This window comes from Grus americana, chromosome 17, assembly GCF_028858705.1.
Source record: "Grus americana isolate bGruAme1 chromosome 17, bGruAme1.mat, whole genome shotgun sequence".
NCBI lineage: Eukaryota > Metazoa > Chordata > Aves > Gruiformes > Gruidae > Grus > Grus americana.
The window spans coordinates 527,673-544,567 of NC_072868.1; the positions used below are offsets into that span (position 1 = coordinate 527,673).

Consider the following 16,895-nt stretch of genomic DNA (forward strand, 5'->3'; position numbering starts at 1 on the left):
GAAAACAGGCTTAGAAGCACTCTGCAGCTGTTCATGTGGCTTTACTCTTGCAAACTGGTATGACTTTAAAGGTGAGCTGCCTTTGCTTTGCACAGATCTGCTATCATGTTTGTAGTTGTAGTTCTCAGAACTTGTAAGATTATTTTTTTATTTGCATAGACATGCATCGGGGATTCCATTTGCCTTGTACTCACCACATGTTTCTTCTAATTTTGGTCACTTTTAGCTCTGGGTTTCAGTTAAGGAGAAGCATAATATCTTTGCATCCAGTTTGAGAGAGCAGCTGTGTATCCTGCAGCTTACCTAGGTAGGCTTTGATTCGTTCAAGGTAGTGTAAATGTTGTCATTTTAAACCTAAAAGTATAGTGCATAAAGAAATTCATCCTGCCTTGCTCACTTAGTTTCTTACAGCTGGACACCAGATTTGGACAGAACGTTTCAGTTACACCTCAAAGTACAGGTAAAGCCTTTACGTCCATCCAGTTGCTGACCCCCTCTAAAGGTACATCAAGGCTTGCAGCGTAGCGCGCTGCACACCTGCGAGCTTTTTGTGCATTACAAGACTTCCCTGTTTTTATTGTTACAGACTTAGTGCCAGCACAGGGAGAAAATGGTGAGTGGCAGGTCAGTTGAAATACTGTCTTGAGTATGTCAAGTAATGTTTCAGGTTCAAAAATCAACACTTTGTGAACATGTAATGATCTCATGATTATTGATGTTGTATGTATTTATTACAGCAACATCTCCTTTATGTAGTTGAGTGGATTCTGGATGCACTGGAAATGTTTCATGTTGTCCTTACCTAAAGTATTTTGAGAAGAGCAATTAGGCAATGTGTTCTTTGTTTCACAACTGAGATCTTAAAAGACAAAGGTTTTTGAAAATAAAGGAAGAAATACAGTTTTGGGTGCTAAAATGATAAACACTTCTGGTGCGCTCAGAAAAACCAACACAAGATTTCAGAAGAAATAAGACCACAGTAGTAGGTAATTAATGAGGAAGGTAGCTCAATAATGAGAAGTGATCCAAAGCTCTGTGTAAAAAGTGTCAGCTGGGCTAAGTAGAAGGCCACATTTAAAATGTGGACTATTATGGCAACAAATGTATTCCTAAGCAAGCACCAGCTCTAAAATGGTTCTTAGAATTTTGAGACTGACCACACTGAACCAGTAACATTAGACCCCACAGGTCAACTTTCACATTTGTGTGAATAGCGGGAAATGTGAGATGAGCTTTTGGGATCACTATCCGGAATTGCCTGTGCAGTTACCCCTGGGATACATAAAATTTATGTCTGCAAAGGTAACGGTAACAAACAAAATAATCTTGAAAATACTAACCGATGAAAGCAGCGGAGGATGTATGTTCTAGAGAGATTCAATGTGTTTAGTTTAACAGCAGGTGAAGAAATAATTTGATCTTCGCTTAGTATTTCTGTGGAGACCAGGAAATAGAGACTAGAAGTCTCATCAGTTTAACAGGCAATTGCGTGTGAAGATCTAATGGTTAGAAGCTGCAGCAAGGCCAGCTTTAACTGAGGGAAATGCTAAGTGTTATGTGTGCTGTTGGCTTTCTGGGATGGCTTACCACTGTGTTCAGAAGATGCCTCGGCATGGCAGACTTTCAGTCAAGATGCTGTGCTGCTGCCAAACATTTCTGTCCCAGCAGGAGCCAGTTTAGACAAGGAATTGGTGGTCGGGGAATAAATCTCTTGTGGACTCAGAAGCTTCACACAGTGACATTTTATTGTAAGGTTCCTGCTGAACTTTGTCGTAGCTTGAGCCTTGGATAATACAGCACATCGAGAAGTGGAGAGGTTGCTGACTTGAACGCTGAAGGGATGGGTTTTTTCTGTAGGGAAAGCTAAAGGAGACACTGTTGTTTGACCTTGAGCCTGTGCTTAAAATTGTAATGGCTAATGGAATGCCAGGTGAGGAGTTTTAATTTTGGTTATAAACATGGAAGAAACAGCAGGTGGTAGGTCTGTCATTAACTTTCCTCTGTATTTAGAAAACACCCACTGAGCTCCTCTGAAAAGGCAAGTGCCTGAAAATCTGAGGCTAATAACAGCAAAACTTTCTCTCAATAGAAACCAGTTTTAGTACCGTGCATTGTGAGCAAAACTTGTATACACGTGCAAGGATGGAAGTTCTCCCCTTTAGGTGTTGGTGCAACGAGTTGGCCTCGGAGCGTTTGGGGCTCTCCTGGGTGCTGGAGTTGGGCATTGGCTTCCTGCTGTACCCTGGCAGCAGGGAGTTCTGTTGTGTTACTTGTGAAGAAAATGCCCCCAAACATGGTGATGATAGTATTAATTTAAGCTTTGTTTCAAACTGTGTGGGATTGTCTGTGTTTTTATTACTCTGAATAGATTCCTTTTGCATGTTGCAGTAAGTTTTTGTTGTCTTTCCTTCCTGTTACCTCTATTTCTAAACTTTGGCTAACATGGTCCTGTGCTCCTCTTCTAACTTGTAGCTGATGAGTTAGCAGCCATTCCCTGTATCTTACCAAGTATTTGTCCATCTTGATGGAGGGGAAGTGCTCTGAGCTTGAATACAGGGCATCGTCACAACAGTTGTGTGATGGTATAATAGTTTCCCTTGTCTTTGTAATTTTTTTTGGCTAAATCTTTCGACCCCATTCTCCCCTTCTGCTGCAGTTAAATTTTCCCATCTTCATGTTGGTTATTAAATAGAAACAAGTTCTATTTCATTGTCCTGAATGCTGGCTTTTAGCCTTGCTGTCAAGAGAACCTCTCTGCACTTACTTTCACTTAACCCACTGACTGTTCCTGAAATATTTTTCATTCTTTGAGAATGTAACTTGTGATGGTATACAGTATATTTCAATTCTGGTGTTGGCAAACTTTGTCATTCTGCAAGTGTGATCCAATTGTCTGACTTTGTCACAATCTTATTACCAATAATTGCTTGAAACAGCATCCCTGTCAGCATGTTCTTAACATAGCTATGCCAAAATGTCTTTCTCTTTCTCCTTGTCATTAACTTTGTGAAACACCCAAAAGCAATGTCTTCATTTTTACTATTTTCTTCTCAAAATTAACTGAATATTTCTTATAACTAGTCTGATGTGCATATGATTTGTTAATTCTTCTCTGTACATCAGCCTCCATAGTACCATTACTTGTTTTTCTCCTATGTGAATGACTTCAAGTTTTGTGTCTTGGTCATAACACAGTACTTAAAAACTGAGTATGCTTCAGATACAGCTATCTAGGATGCTGTTCTTCACTATGACATAACCATTTAGTATGCAGCTCAGTAACACCATTTTTGTTGCTACATGCTAAAAATTTCTGAACAATCTGTCCCGTGTTCTTACCCCAAGATGGTGTTGACACTACCTTTAACGCTCCCTCTCAATGTGTTCCTGCGTATGTGCACTTGTGGAAAGTCTTATTCTTTCTGCACTTGTTCTTGTTTGTAACATTTCTGGGTCCTTTTGTGTTCTTGGTTTTCAACTACTTCTAATGTCTTAATTTTTGTTCATGTGCTGCATACCTCCAGTTTTCATCACAGTTTTGCTAGGTCTGGGACTTAGATTTAAACACTGCTTTCTTAATCTTCCAAGTTTGAAAATGCTTGTAAATAAGGAAATAATATTTTAGTACTGGCAAAACAAATGGAAAAAATTATATATGGAATCTATTTTGTAAAAGTGACACCTACTTTCCATTGTCCTGTAGTTGGTGAGGGATTTTTGTGATGCTGTGTGCATATTAGTGGTGGATAATTGCCTGGATCTCTTTATATCTGCATGTTTCCAAATTCCTACCTCTCCTCTGTTTTATTTGGTACAGATACTGGTGACAGTAATCAAATTCACTCCTAGTTCAAAATGTTTATTTTGTGTATTTCTTAGGAAAAACATAAAAGTTACTGAAGTGCTGGAAGAAGAAGTAGGGATTTACCAGGTCAAGTTGCACAGCAGTGTTCTGTAAAACAGATGCCTTAAAACGTTCTTCTGTTTGAGTCCGAAGACTTTCCTTGGTTTTTTTGAGAAACTAATTAAGTATAGCTCATAGGGGACATCTTGTAACAGATGCAAGCAATTTTCCTTTTGCTTAGTTTCATTCTTTCATTGCTGCTTGAAAATTGAAATTTATTTCAATTTTACTTGGAAAATGTGGTTCTGACTTACTGCTTCCATTGTAACCAGACTTTGGTGGTAGGACAAGGCATCCAGAAAGCAGGTAGCAAAATAGTGATATGCAAAGAAGCAGAACTGTTTTCCTTGGAAAGTGCTTTTGCCAAAGATGTGAATAGTTATAAACAAATAAGTACTTGATAGAACATAATCTTCAGTGTTCTGACTAAAATACACGGTCTGTAAGTCTTGTATCTATAGCAGCAGTCTATACGATGATATTAGCTGTTGGGCAAGGGATTCATGGAACCAAAATGCTGTTTTCTGACAGTATCTCATTCCTAAAAACACTGGTGTCATGACAACCAATTCTTAAGAGCACAGTTAGGGCAGACTTTTCCCTTAAGCTATTGATCTGAAAGGCAGATACAGCATTAAAATTTTATTTTAGCATGTCATAGCTAACATGTTTGAATGCATGCCCATTTCTAACTTTTTTTTGTTGTTTTAAGTTTAGGAAACCATTTGATAAATGTAGCAAATGCATGGGGGAATTTTATCTGTTTTGTTCTTACAGTAACAAAACCTTGTAGGAGAGCAGATTTTCTTGCATCAAAAAAAGCTGCAACTGTTGATCAACATCCCAAGTTTAGATGCAAGTTCTCGGACTGTTCAAAATCCTTCCGCAAAGCCAAGTTATTGCATTATCACATGAAATACTTTCATGGAGTGGAGAAGGCCGCAGAATCACAGCAGAACCCTGTAAAAAGAAATATTCAAACCAGAGCTTCTTTGGCTTCTGAAAAAGCTAATCAAGAAAGGTCAAAGAGAGGACGGACCACAGCTGGTTCACTGTGTAAGTATGTTGCTGATCTCTTCCTCTTTTTAAACAGCAGCAGGCAAGACGAGCAGGAAAGAGCAGAAATCGATTTTTCTTTTGGGCCAAAGGAGTCTCTTTAGGGCTCCATCTTAGTATATTTCTTCATAGAGAAGAAGCATAATGTGTAAACGTTATGTTTTAGAGAAGATAAAACTGAAGAAATTCCTTCATCTAGAAATACAGATCATGTTCCGTAATGAACCAACTATGCAGCTTCTCTTATTCCTTTGTAACAACTCACGTGAATATTCAACCTCTGTCCTTTTTTCAAAACTACAGTTCCCTGAGTTTCTGATTTATTTTTTTTCCCTAGCTTGGCAAATATTTAACAAGTATTGTTCAAAGTCCTTTGTCCTTTTCTATATTAAGGAAGCAGTCTGGGTAACTCCACTTCTCTCCTATTTGTTACTTGGTCTTTACATTTCATGGTCTGACTTCAAGAGCATACTTATCTAGAAATCCAGTACCAGTTTCTGCCGTATTTGCAGTTCTCATTGCTGGACCTGTAGGGAAGAAAAGTCCTAGTATTTAACAAATGTGGTTGCTACAGCTGTACATGAAGAAGATCCTCACACAATGGATGGGTAGTGGAAAGGGATAAAAATGGTTAGGAAAAAAATCAATTATTAAAACTGCTTTGCAGTCTTGAGAATCATGTTAACTTCTGCTTCACAGTCTCATTCTCTGAAGCACTTTCTTCCTAGTGTCTCACATAACATCAGGGCGGTGGTTAGGCCCAGTTGTGAGCTGCAGTGTTGATGGTAACCTAGCCAAACTTTGTTCTTGTGGACGGACTGTGCTTTGTACTGTAGGTCCATAAAACATTGTCATCTGTTGTCTCCTGATGGAGCCTGTTCTATAAAAATCCAGTTTTTCTTTGCTGAATTCCCTGGTGGTTTTTGTCTTTGCATTTGATCTTTCATTCTGTTTAACTAACAATTTCAAAGTCTCGTGAGTTGTTCACTGAGCTACAGCTCGCTACAGCAGAACATATCTAGCCTTACTTTGCTTCACGTCTGCTTTTCCTAATGTGTCCAGCAAACACTTTTTCACTTGAAATACTACTGCCTGTTCTAACAAAATGAGTGTAACTTAATATACTGCTACTGCATGTAAACTTCTATACCCCAAATACTTCTGTAATTTTAATGCAAAGGCATAAAATTTGGTTAAGTAGAGGAAGGTTGTTTTTTTTTCTTTGAATGCATTAGGATGTGCCAACTTGGGTGTGTTACGCTTTGCATACGGCTTAAATGAAACTGAAGTACTGCCTTGACAAACGCATCGGAGACAAGCGCTTTTATGAAGAATGGATGCTAACAACCGCACAGTGATCAAAACAGGCTTCTTGCATGTCATGTGCTTTTCCGTACACAGCTCCTATTCTGCTTTTTGTAACTGCATCGTTATTTCGGTTTGAGAAATTGTTTTCCTGTGATTGTCTTCAATGAACTGACTAGTGACTCAAGATCTTGACCCTTTCATTTATCCTTTCCCACAAGTGCACTCTGTTGGTTTGATGTCATCATTTTGGCTGCACTGGCAGGTGATTCTTTATGGAGTTGAGTTGTAGCTGTATTTGCTTATTTTAAGCCCTGGCCCCTTTCATTCCCCATTTGTGAATGGATACTTTTAACCTGGATGTTTCAATTATGTGCCTCTTAAAGTATCCCTGCAAATAGCCCCTGGGTTGTGCTGGCAGGTTGAGCACTGCCTCAAGGTGGAAGGCGGGCTGTAAAGTTTTCAAGTCACCTTCACTGTCAAAGCCTGCTGTTGTGGAGCTACAGTAACATTTTTCCTGATGAGGAAAAGTAATGTCAGTACATGCCAGTTACATCACAGGTCTGATACTAAGTACCGTTTGTTTTTTAACTCAGTGTGTTCTTAATTCTTCTAATTTTTGTTGTGAGGGTACCATACATTCTAAAGCAGGTTAATGGGGTTTATGAGCTCATACTGTTGCATTTTCTGTTCTGTCTTTTTGCAAGCATCTCTTTTGTTCTTAATGGCACGTATAGGAAGACAACCTGCTAAGCAAGACTTTCTCCATGTCTACTGAACACTTTGTCACCTTTTTAAAAGGCTTTTCAGGATGTACCGAGTGTAGTGAGAGTGAAGGCTTTTGAATACATAATTATGTATGGTACATGGTGGGTTTGCTTTCATGTCTACAATCCTTCTGTGAGCAAAAATTCTCCTGTTCAAAATGACTTTAATATATTCACTTTACCTTTTGGTACAAATGTCCTTTTCTTATACTTCACTGTATTAGATTTTACTGCTTAAGAAAAGGTGGCAATTTCTAACAGATAAGACTTTAGACTTTAAAAATCACCAGTCTTGTTATTCCAGGAGCTTGGAGATACTCTTGCTTTAGAAGCTTTATCACACTGAAATCCTTATCTCATAAGTTTTATTTGGAGTTCTGAGACTCCTTACAATTTCTACTACACATTAAACTATAAATAAATGGTAGGGGTGGACTGTTGGCTAGATTTAAAGTGAAAATACTATTGTTCCTAAAGTTCTAAGAAATTATACGATATTCAGAACAGTAGCAAAACCTTTTCGTTGTAGTGCTTAAAATTAGAGTTTTGACACATAGGAGATGGATGTAAGTAGTCTTCAATGACCATGTTGTGAGATACAGGAAGGAGTAATTTAAGTGTAATGATTTTCCACTAAAGTGGAGACTGAAATCTCAACATCTGACATATAAATTGTGCCACTTGGCATTGGCTTCAAAACTTGAGTGAGCTGGAAAGGTTAGTATGTCCTGTCTCTCCCTTTTCCTCAAGAAGGATCTTACCTTTGCAGCGGAAATTTGACAAACATCTCTGTAAATTCTGTAGTGGCTCTTCATTGAACAGAGGGAAAGGAACTAGCTTGTATTTTAGGTATGCCTACTGAACAGAATGACACACACTTAAATGGCTACCGGATGCATTCAGGCAATACCTCTTTATTTGGAAATTGTGGTGGGTTGACCCTGGCTGGAGGCCAGGTGCCCACCGGAGCTGTTCTCTCACTCCCCTCCTTCACTAGACAGGGGAGAAAAAGTACAACGAAAACCTTGTGGGTCGAGATAAGGACAGGGAGAGATCACTCCCTAATTATCGTCACGAGCAAAACAGACTGAACTGAGAGGGGGAATTCATCTAATTTATTACCAAGCAAAACAGAGTAGAGGAATGAGAAATAAAACTGAATCTTAAAACACCTCCCCCCACCCCTCCCATCTTCCCGGGCTCAACTTCATTCCTGGCTTCAACCTCCTCCCCCCCCCAGCAGCACAGGGGGATGGGGAATGGGGGTTGTGGTCAGTTCATCACACGTTGTTTCTGCTGCTTCTTCATCCTCAGGGGGAGGGCTCCTCTCATCGTTCCCCTGCTCCAGCATGGAGTCCCTCTCACTGGAGACGGTCCTTCACGAACTTCTCCAACGTGAGTCTCTCCCACAGGCTACAGTCTTTCACGAACTGCTCCAGCGTGGGCCTCTCCCACGGGGTGCAGACCTTCAGGAGCAGACTGCTCCAGCGTGGGTCCCCCACGGGGTCACAAGTCCTGCCAGCAAACCTGCTCTGGCGTGGGCTCCTCTCTCCACGGGGCCACAGGTCCTGCCAGGAGCTTGCTCCAGTGTGGGCTTCCCACAGGGCCACAGCCTCCTTCAGGTGCCTCCACCTGCTCCGGCGTGGGGTCCTCCACGGGCTGCAGGTGGAATCTCTACACCCCCTCATCCTTCCTCCATGGGCTGCAGGGGTACAGTCTGCCTCACCATGGTCTTCACCACGGGCTGCAGGGGGATCTCTGCTCCGGCACCTGGAGCACCTCCTGCCCCTCCATCTGCACTGACCTTGGTGTCTGCGGAGTTTCTTACTACTTCTTACTCCTCTCTCCAGCTGCAAAAGCTCTCTCTAACTTCTTTTTTTTCCTCTTAAATATGTTATCACAGAGGCGCTGATTGGCTTGGCCTTGGCCAGCGGTGGGTCCATCTTAGAGCCGGCTGGCATTGGCTCTGTCAGACACAGGGGAAGCTTCTAGCAGCTTCTCACAGAAGCCACCCCTGTAGCCCCCCCGCTACCAAAACCTTGCCATGCAAACCTAACACAGAAATACTATGAGATAAATTATGATGCAACAGCTCTTCCCCCAGGCCCATGTTATAATATTTACCTCCATGAGTATTGCTGCTGTTTGGTCTGCACTGAAGGAATTGTCCATATAGAGAATAATGCAGTCAATTTTTGTGTCCCCTGGACTATAGGAGATGCAGGCATTTCTGCCCTCAGCTCTTAGGTTGCGGTGCATCATGGAGCCGCCTGCAGCCCTTCTTCTGTTAAAGGAGAATCAAGACCTGCACAAATGCCTGTGGATGCCTAAGCTTGAAACAAGCTTTTTGAGCATAGGCTGCAGATGGCTTCTCAAAGTTTGTGTTGCAGGAAAGAGTCATTTAAGTTTTTGACAGTTCAAATTGAGATGGTAGATTGAATTTATCGCTTGGAAATCGAATGGTGTAGTATCTGTGAAAATTTTTGGCAGTTAATTGCTTGTTGTTTGCTGTAATAAAAAAAGGAATAAAACCACATTCTACATTCATATGCATTAACCTGAAGATAGGCTTTTTTCTTTGTGATCCCTTCTCTTTCTCTGCACAATCCCTTCATTTGCTGTTGAAGTATGTCATCCCATACTGTGACTTGTGCCATATAAACAGTGAGTGTAAACAACTCCCTCTGAAGGTGCCAGTTTTCTCCTTCTGATATGCCTGTCTGTCCATGTTACTTTATTTGAAGTTCCTGCAAAAGGTTATCTTTATTAAAGTTTGTTATTTCCTGACCTAGACCACTCCAAGGGCACAAAGCCTGGAATAGCTTCATTTCATTCTTTGTACCTGCAACTCAATTTGAACATCTTAAATATGTCTGTCTGAGTTTGAGTCTTTCCAAACTGGTGGCTTTCAATTTTTTTAGTAAAATCTTCTCATTTGAAGGTTCAACAAAATGTAGTTCATGCCCTGTGTTGAACAATTTTTCTGAAGTCTGAAAGTCAACTTGTGCCAAACTTCAGTACTTGCACAGCTGCTGCACCTCACCTTAGAGTCTCTCCCTGGTCTGTACTTGATGTGTACTGAAGGTTTGTCAGGAAGTTCTAGCCTCTTTAGTTGTGAACAATAATGTTCTTAACCACTGAGTAGTGCTGACAGAGTCAATGCTGCCCTCAGCACAACTCTCACATGGGCAGGGACTTCATCCTTTGATACCCTTATGCTCCCAGGACATAGTTCAGTTCCCCTAAGGAGTTTTGCTCCAGTGGAAGTTAAATGTGGTTTTGAGACTTTAAAAAGGCCATGCAGTATGAGGCTGCAGTTTAGTGTGTGGGTATACGATGGCAGCCTCAGTCCAGCAAGTTGCTGCCAGTCTTGGCTCTGGTGTTCTCCTTGTCATGAGGAAGAGGAGGAAAAAAAAAAAAAAGGCAACAGACCTGTGTTTTGTAGTTAGAGACTATGGAAGATCTGTCCCTACAGAGGAGGCCATAAGACGTACTTAAAGAAAAATACATGCATTTTATCGGTAAGTTTAAATTTTTGTATGTGAGGTCATTGTTAGAAAATTCTGCCTACTCAAAATTAGTTACAGTATGTCATGTTAATGCATCAGTGTCTTGATCCCAGGCATACATGTAAAGAAGAAAGGAGTCTCGGCTGTGCTTGTGTTACTGATGAGATCCTAACGGTGCCTGTGCAGGGAACAGGTTGGCAAACTTGCTTTGACAGCTTAAACGTCTATGGCATGCAGTTGTCAACTGCTGGCTGTTAACGTGTGAACCTCTGGCATGTGGCTCTGGTTTTCAGGGCAATACTTGGGGGTTTTCCTCTTTCCTCTGAATATTGGCTGACGGATGCCTCTTTGCTAGGTGGTAGAATGAGCATGGGTGACCTACAAACACAGGGGTTTTTTGCTGGAGTAGCTGAAGATCTGCATTAACACCCTCTGTGTTCTGCAGAATTGCCGATCGACTTTGTGGCTTATCTTAAGATTCTGCATTTAGTTTGTGGAGGATGGCTGTGTGAAATACTTCAGCTGTAAGTCAAGATGATATGTGCTCCTTTAGTTCTTGAAATTATCAGTGGATATTCTCAGCAAATGACCTCACAGCTGTGGATGGTGAATATTGTCTAATTCATAACACTTGGAAATTCAGTCACTTTCCTTCCTGTGAAGGCTGTATTATCTTCTTAACTGGGGTCTGACATCTTTTGTGTTCCACTGGACAGAAAGCTATTGTCTTATCTGTCACTGAGCCTTGACATGTTTAGGTATAAGTTCTCCTAAGGCTCTGTCCTTGTGGTTTCTGCATGGTTGGGGTGATTTCATATTTCAGGTCTGTGTCTGTTAGTTTCTAAGATACTTCACGGCTTCTGGATCAGCTCTTTATATGGAAGAGAGTGCTTCTCCCAGGCTTAGAGAGGAGAGGCCTGAAAGAACTCTATGGAAGAAGGCTATGGGCAGTTAATTAGCAAGCCTCTTCATCTCCAGTTTTTTGCGAACATATCTTCTGTTCCTGTTAGTGGCATTTAGTGTCATCTGACCCAGAAATTAATCTGCTGGTGTTTAATTACAACATCACTATTCAAGAGCAGTGAAACTGTCCACTGCCTTGGATGTCTGGAGGGCTTTGGTGGTCTATTTGCAGAGAACTGTATAATTCTAATGATGATTAATGATGTTCTGGATCATAGAGGTGTTAAAGGGTACTAGTATCTGTTTTGATTTTTTGAGTTGGTCATTATCAGGAATGCATGGAAGTTGTAGCTTAGATGCCACTTGTCTCACTTCAGGATATGTCTGCAAGATAAGTGCAGGTGTCTTCATGGGACCTGCAGAGACAGCTGTAGGACGTCTCTATAAGCACAGGCCTGCTGTTCACTACAGACCCACAATACAGTTGTCTTGTTGCCCACTGGTCTCAGTGGAGTGCTTACATGGCTTAAGTGACTTGTAAGAGAAGTTAGTTACAGCACTAACAAAAGTTGTAGGTGTTATCCATGTAGATACGGTGCATTGTGTGCTCTGTGTTGGCCTTTCTTGAAACTGCAGATTCACAGAACAACAGTTCCTGTGACTGGGAGGAGGCAGAGGAGTAGGAAGCCTTCTGGGGAGTGAAGGTTGGCTGGGGGGGGGGGGGGGAGGATGAAAGCACGTGGCACACTCTGGGCTGGTGCTGAGGCAGAAGGGCTGAGCTTGGGGAACATGCAAGTTAGGCACGTGCCTAAATACAAGTTCTTGCTTGTGGTTGTTATGGTAATTGCTCGTTGTTCTTTTGGGGGTGATTTCATAAATTGGCCTGTCTGAATTATACTTGAAAATGTTGTATTGAGAGGAAACAGGACACTACATGTGGAAGGCTTACAAGTTTGGGTCTTCATGGCACAACTTTTAACATTTACTTTCACGAAAGTTTAGGATAACTTTCCAGTTTTTTTAATCTCCTTAAATTTAGTCTCAACTCCTAAAATATATTTCAGAGTGCTCAAAGATCTCATAGACCCTCTAAACTTTTCTATCAATGGAACAAAAGGTGTTTCAAAATTTAACATATTTGTTGATAACTATTTTTTGTCAGTTATTGAAGAAAAATACATCTGGTGTACGATAGAGTACCCTTGAACTCCCCCAGGACAGTGTTACTAGTGGCTGAAAAACATCTTACAGAAGTGTATTAACCTTTATGTGTCATAACAGATATGACATATTCTTGGAAAAAATCTGCTTAAACTTCAGTTTGGCAAAGCTAAAAATACCTAATGGATGTGAAACAAGGTTTTGTTCCACCAAGAGTGGACAGGTCTCAGCCCACAGGAAGCCCAGATGTCATGTGCTCTTTGAAAGACTGGTGGGATCAAGGTGGCTGTGGGGTTCTTCAAATGTTAATTCATGAAACAGAGTTGATCTCTTGGAAGAGGGGAAAGTTAGGATGCCTAAATGAAGGTCGTCTAGTTTGTATAGATTTTTCTGTTGTAATTTTGGGGTTCCCTGAGATCGTGTTCTGTAAATATTTTTTGGAACTTAATGCAGACTGGAAGACAATCAGGAAAGCTCAAGAAAGGCTTGTTTACATGAATTCTCACCCTGTACTGCTACAAACAGCTTGCATTTCAGAAAGTTTGTTAGAACACTGCTGTTCCCAAACAGGTTATGAAGTACCGTAATGTTGTTTTTCAGCTACCTTGTACCATGGGAAAAAATTTTGTCTGTCTGAACTGATGATGTGATGTCTTGTTCAACCCACTAATCATGGAAGTCCTCAGATGAGGAAATTCTGTTAGCAAGAAGTCCTATGAAACAGACCTGTTTTTTTGAAAAAACAAACAAACAAACAAAACCCCCAAAAAACACAAAAACCACAACCAAAACCAAATACACACCTCTTTATACTTATTCCTGCAAGAGGAGAAGTTAGTCCTGTTGAAAATGGAAGGCCATACACATACTGCAGTGTCTTATCAAGGAGTATCTTCTGATTTTGATAATTCTTTGTAGATAAAACATGCTGATTTCTACAGTCTTGCAGCTCTTGAGGTAAATAAGCACCCAGGGAAAGGCAAAAGTGGGTTGCCTGACTGGACAAAAGGTACCTTTATTGGGACAGTCTTTTGTGGAAATTTGGGGGTTGGTCTAATTTCTGTCTTCTGTTGCGACTGCTGTAGGCACTATGGCAGGTGACCAGAAGGTAACCATTTGGTTACAGAAATAGTTGTGAATGGCTCCTTTCTTCTTCCCCCACCCTCCCAAGTTCTAAGGCAACTTCAGTGAGATGACCAGAGAAAAAAATCATCTGATGGCCTTCAGGTTTCTTGATCTTGGAGTTTCTTTTGCCTGAAGAGATCCACTTGATTCTGAAAGCTCTATAATGTCATGTCTTAATGTGCCCTGTTATAGCTTCAACTTGACAGGTTGGTCATGGCAAAGTACTTGATACCATTTTTTCCTCCCAAGTATGCTCTCTTGGACTCTTTTCCGTCTGTTTTCAGTCATTTTCAGGTACTGCTCACAATTACTTAGAGGTGTCCAAGTTGAAGTCTGGGTGGCATGTAAGTGTTCAGACAAGAGGGAAGCTGCCTTTCGTATCCACTGAAGTTTTGAGATGCTTATGATGATAAATGGGACGTTCTTGATGAAAGTCAGCAAGCTGTCACCTTGGCTACTGGGTCTTGCTGACCAAGTTACTTGATGTCATACTCCAAAATGGCAGTGTACTTGTCTCGTTCAGTCTGGCTGTCTTACGTGCTGGACAGCCTTAGCTTTTATCAGCTTCACCTCTTTTTCCATGTCCAGGAGTCTTTCAGTAGTGCTAGCTGTAGTTAGGAAGACAAGAACTATTTGACTTAAATAGTAAATGGAATCTCAGATGAAACCATGTCTGTATCTCATGATTTTTATGAATTTTAGATAGTACTCCTGAATTCTTGAATCTCGCTCTCAGCTGAAACACTGTTGTTTCAGTGGTACGTATTTTAAAAATGCTCTTCCTTAGATGTGCAGAGCTTCTCTATGCCACTTCTGTGTGCCTCATTACAAAGCACACTTTTGAGAACAGCCTTAAATCAACAGTGCCCCTTTTCTCTTAAAGAAACTAATAGTAAAAATTACCTGACCCATCTCTCTGTTTCTCTGAACTGTTTCTCTTTCCATCTTTCTTCAAAGCTGCAGTGTTTCTGGAAGAATAGAGCTTTAGGGAACACATTTGCATCCTCTGTTTCTTTTTGGAAAAACCAAACCAACAAAAGCATTGCAGATTTTAGCTTTTAAGTCAGCTTCTTTTGAAAAGCTTTTCATGGTCAAGCTACTAGGATTGTGAGTTGAGCAGTGAGTCTGATCAGAAACGCTCCGTGTGGACTACCAGAACTGCTGCTGGTGGAGTAGACTTAGATTTTGAAAGTATTTAAAGCTTGGACTTCATCTTTATTCTCTTTGTAGATGCTCCTCTACATATAGCCCTAAGGAGTACCCCATATAGAGATGAAAAAATAGAAAAGAGAAGAACTTCAACTCCTGTAAGTGCATTCAGTAGTCACCGGCATTCTGTTAGAGAACAAACCAAGAACCACATAGCGAGATCGCTGCGGAAGCCTCAAGAAAAAGAGAGAGTTGAAAATGGTACGCCTTTTTAGTTTAACATGGAAAAGTTAAACTTCAAAAAGTCTTGGAAAAGTTTTAAGCATTGTGAGGAACTGATAATGTTGATAAAAAGTATTCTGTATACCTTCTATTAGAGAGTTTAATTTTTTTTTGACCGTACAGTGTGTTTTCACTATTTCTTTGCAATAGTGTCAAATGAAGAATCAATATAGGGAATTCTATAAATTTTCTTGCTATATGCATTGGGGTTTATTCTTGCCAGTCAGTGTGAGTACTTTTTAAATCTTAAAAATATAAAAGTATTTAAGGGTATGAAAATATTCTTGCTTATTTTTTGCTTGTTTGATAGTGTGTATTAATTCTGTTGAACTCTTGGTTGTCCAAAGCATTAAATATTTTAAGTAATCCTGAACTTGTTGAGATAACTAAACTTAAACAAAAAAAAGCGGGGGGGGGGGGGGCAGGGTGACATAGTTTTTTCTTTTGTAGGGGTTTTTTAATTAGCATTTGACTACTTCTGGTAGTCAACACTCCTTGCTACTAAACATCTGTGAACAACTTTACTTCATGATTTTGTTCAGTGGTATAGTGCAAACCCTGTTTATACTGGAATCTACTGTAGTATTGGTGGGTAACAGCCATGGGGGGGGGTGTGTGTGTGTGTGTACGTACACACACATATAAAAAATTTAAATATTTTTTTATATTTATTTATATAAAGAATACATAAATAATTTCCAGCATACTTGCAGATTTACTACATCACCACTTTCCTTCAGATATATGGTGAGAATTTAAGTCACAGTGATGAGGAAAACACAGAAAAACCCTGTGCTTGGACTAGTCTGTCTGTGACAGGTGATCTTTGTTCTGGAGATGATCTTGAAGATCCCTGTCCTTGCCGGTCACTGTTGTTCTGTTCCCCTGTTCATCCTTGGGCGTCCTTTGCTGCCCTCCCTTGTAGAAAGGGCGAGTGAGATCCGTTAGTGTCTCTTCATTGAGCTGACTCAGTGGGATGTTCCTTTTTTGAGAGTGTGGCATATAGAGATTAACAAACTTCCACAGTGGTGGTGGAGGATGTGACTGCGTACTCACCCTGGCCCTCATCAGTCTCTCTGCTATTCAAGGAAATTGAGAGCGCTTAGGTCTTGGCTGAGTCAGGATAACTTACTTAAGGAACTGTGTAAGTATCTAGAAATTCTGCTGCAGAGACCTAAATCTGAAAGGCAGGAGTTGTAAACAAGTGCTAGGACATGGAAGGCAAGGGTTTGTGCACATTACCTTGTAGTGAGGTTATACTTCATGGCAAGCAGCATGCTTAGAGGATGAACTTGATTGAAGGATATCACCCAATCATTCAACATGGTGGTTTTTTTATTTCCATAAAAATAGGGTGAGAGTATAGCAGTTAAAGCCAGCTGAACCAGTTGTTACTCCATCTTCAGTGAAAACAAAATACCTGACTGAGGAACTGTAGTAGAGCTTGGGGGGGTTGGAATTTTGTTCTTGTCAGGTTTCTGTTGCAATGCTACTGAAATGGTCGGTCATACATAATAATTTAGGAAATGTATACAACAAATCCCCCAGTATTTTCTTTTTTAGTACTCTGAAAGTACTAAATGGGCATTGGTGTACAGTTGATTTCTCCCACATGCTATTGTAACTTTGTTATGGAACAATCAAATTAAGACTTAAACCAGACCATTCCAATTATGAGAGTTGGGGATTCTTACAAATAAGTTGGTTTTGGTTTTGCAGTGAACTGGCCCTGAT

The 16,895-nt window shown here is 40.6% G+C and overlaps 1 protein-coding gene across 11 annotated transcripts in view; it reads left to right on the plus strand.

The window, feature by feature from the left end:
* The window catches only part of PHF20 (PHD finger protein 20), a 75,075-nt gene that overhangs the window by 33,990 nt on the left and 24,190 nt on the right, over window positions 1-16,895 (plus strand). For 7 of the 11 annotated variants that reach the window (XM_054845672.1, XM_054845674.1, XM_054845673.1 and 4 more), the window contains 2 exons: window positions 4,682-4,960; window positions 14,961-15,140. The exons of 1 other annotated variant lie outside the window; for it this stretch is intronic. In XM_054845672.1, the coding sequence (XP_054701647.1) occupies window positions 4,682-4,960; window positions 14,961-15,140 (459 nt within the window). The remainder of the gene's footprint in view (window positions 1-4,681; window positions 4,961-14,960; window positions 15,141-16,895) is intronic. 3 more of the 11 variants (XM_054845680.1, XM_054845681.1, XM_054845679.1) reach the window with 2 other exon arrangements.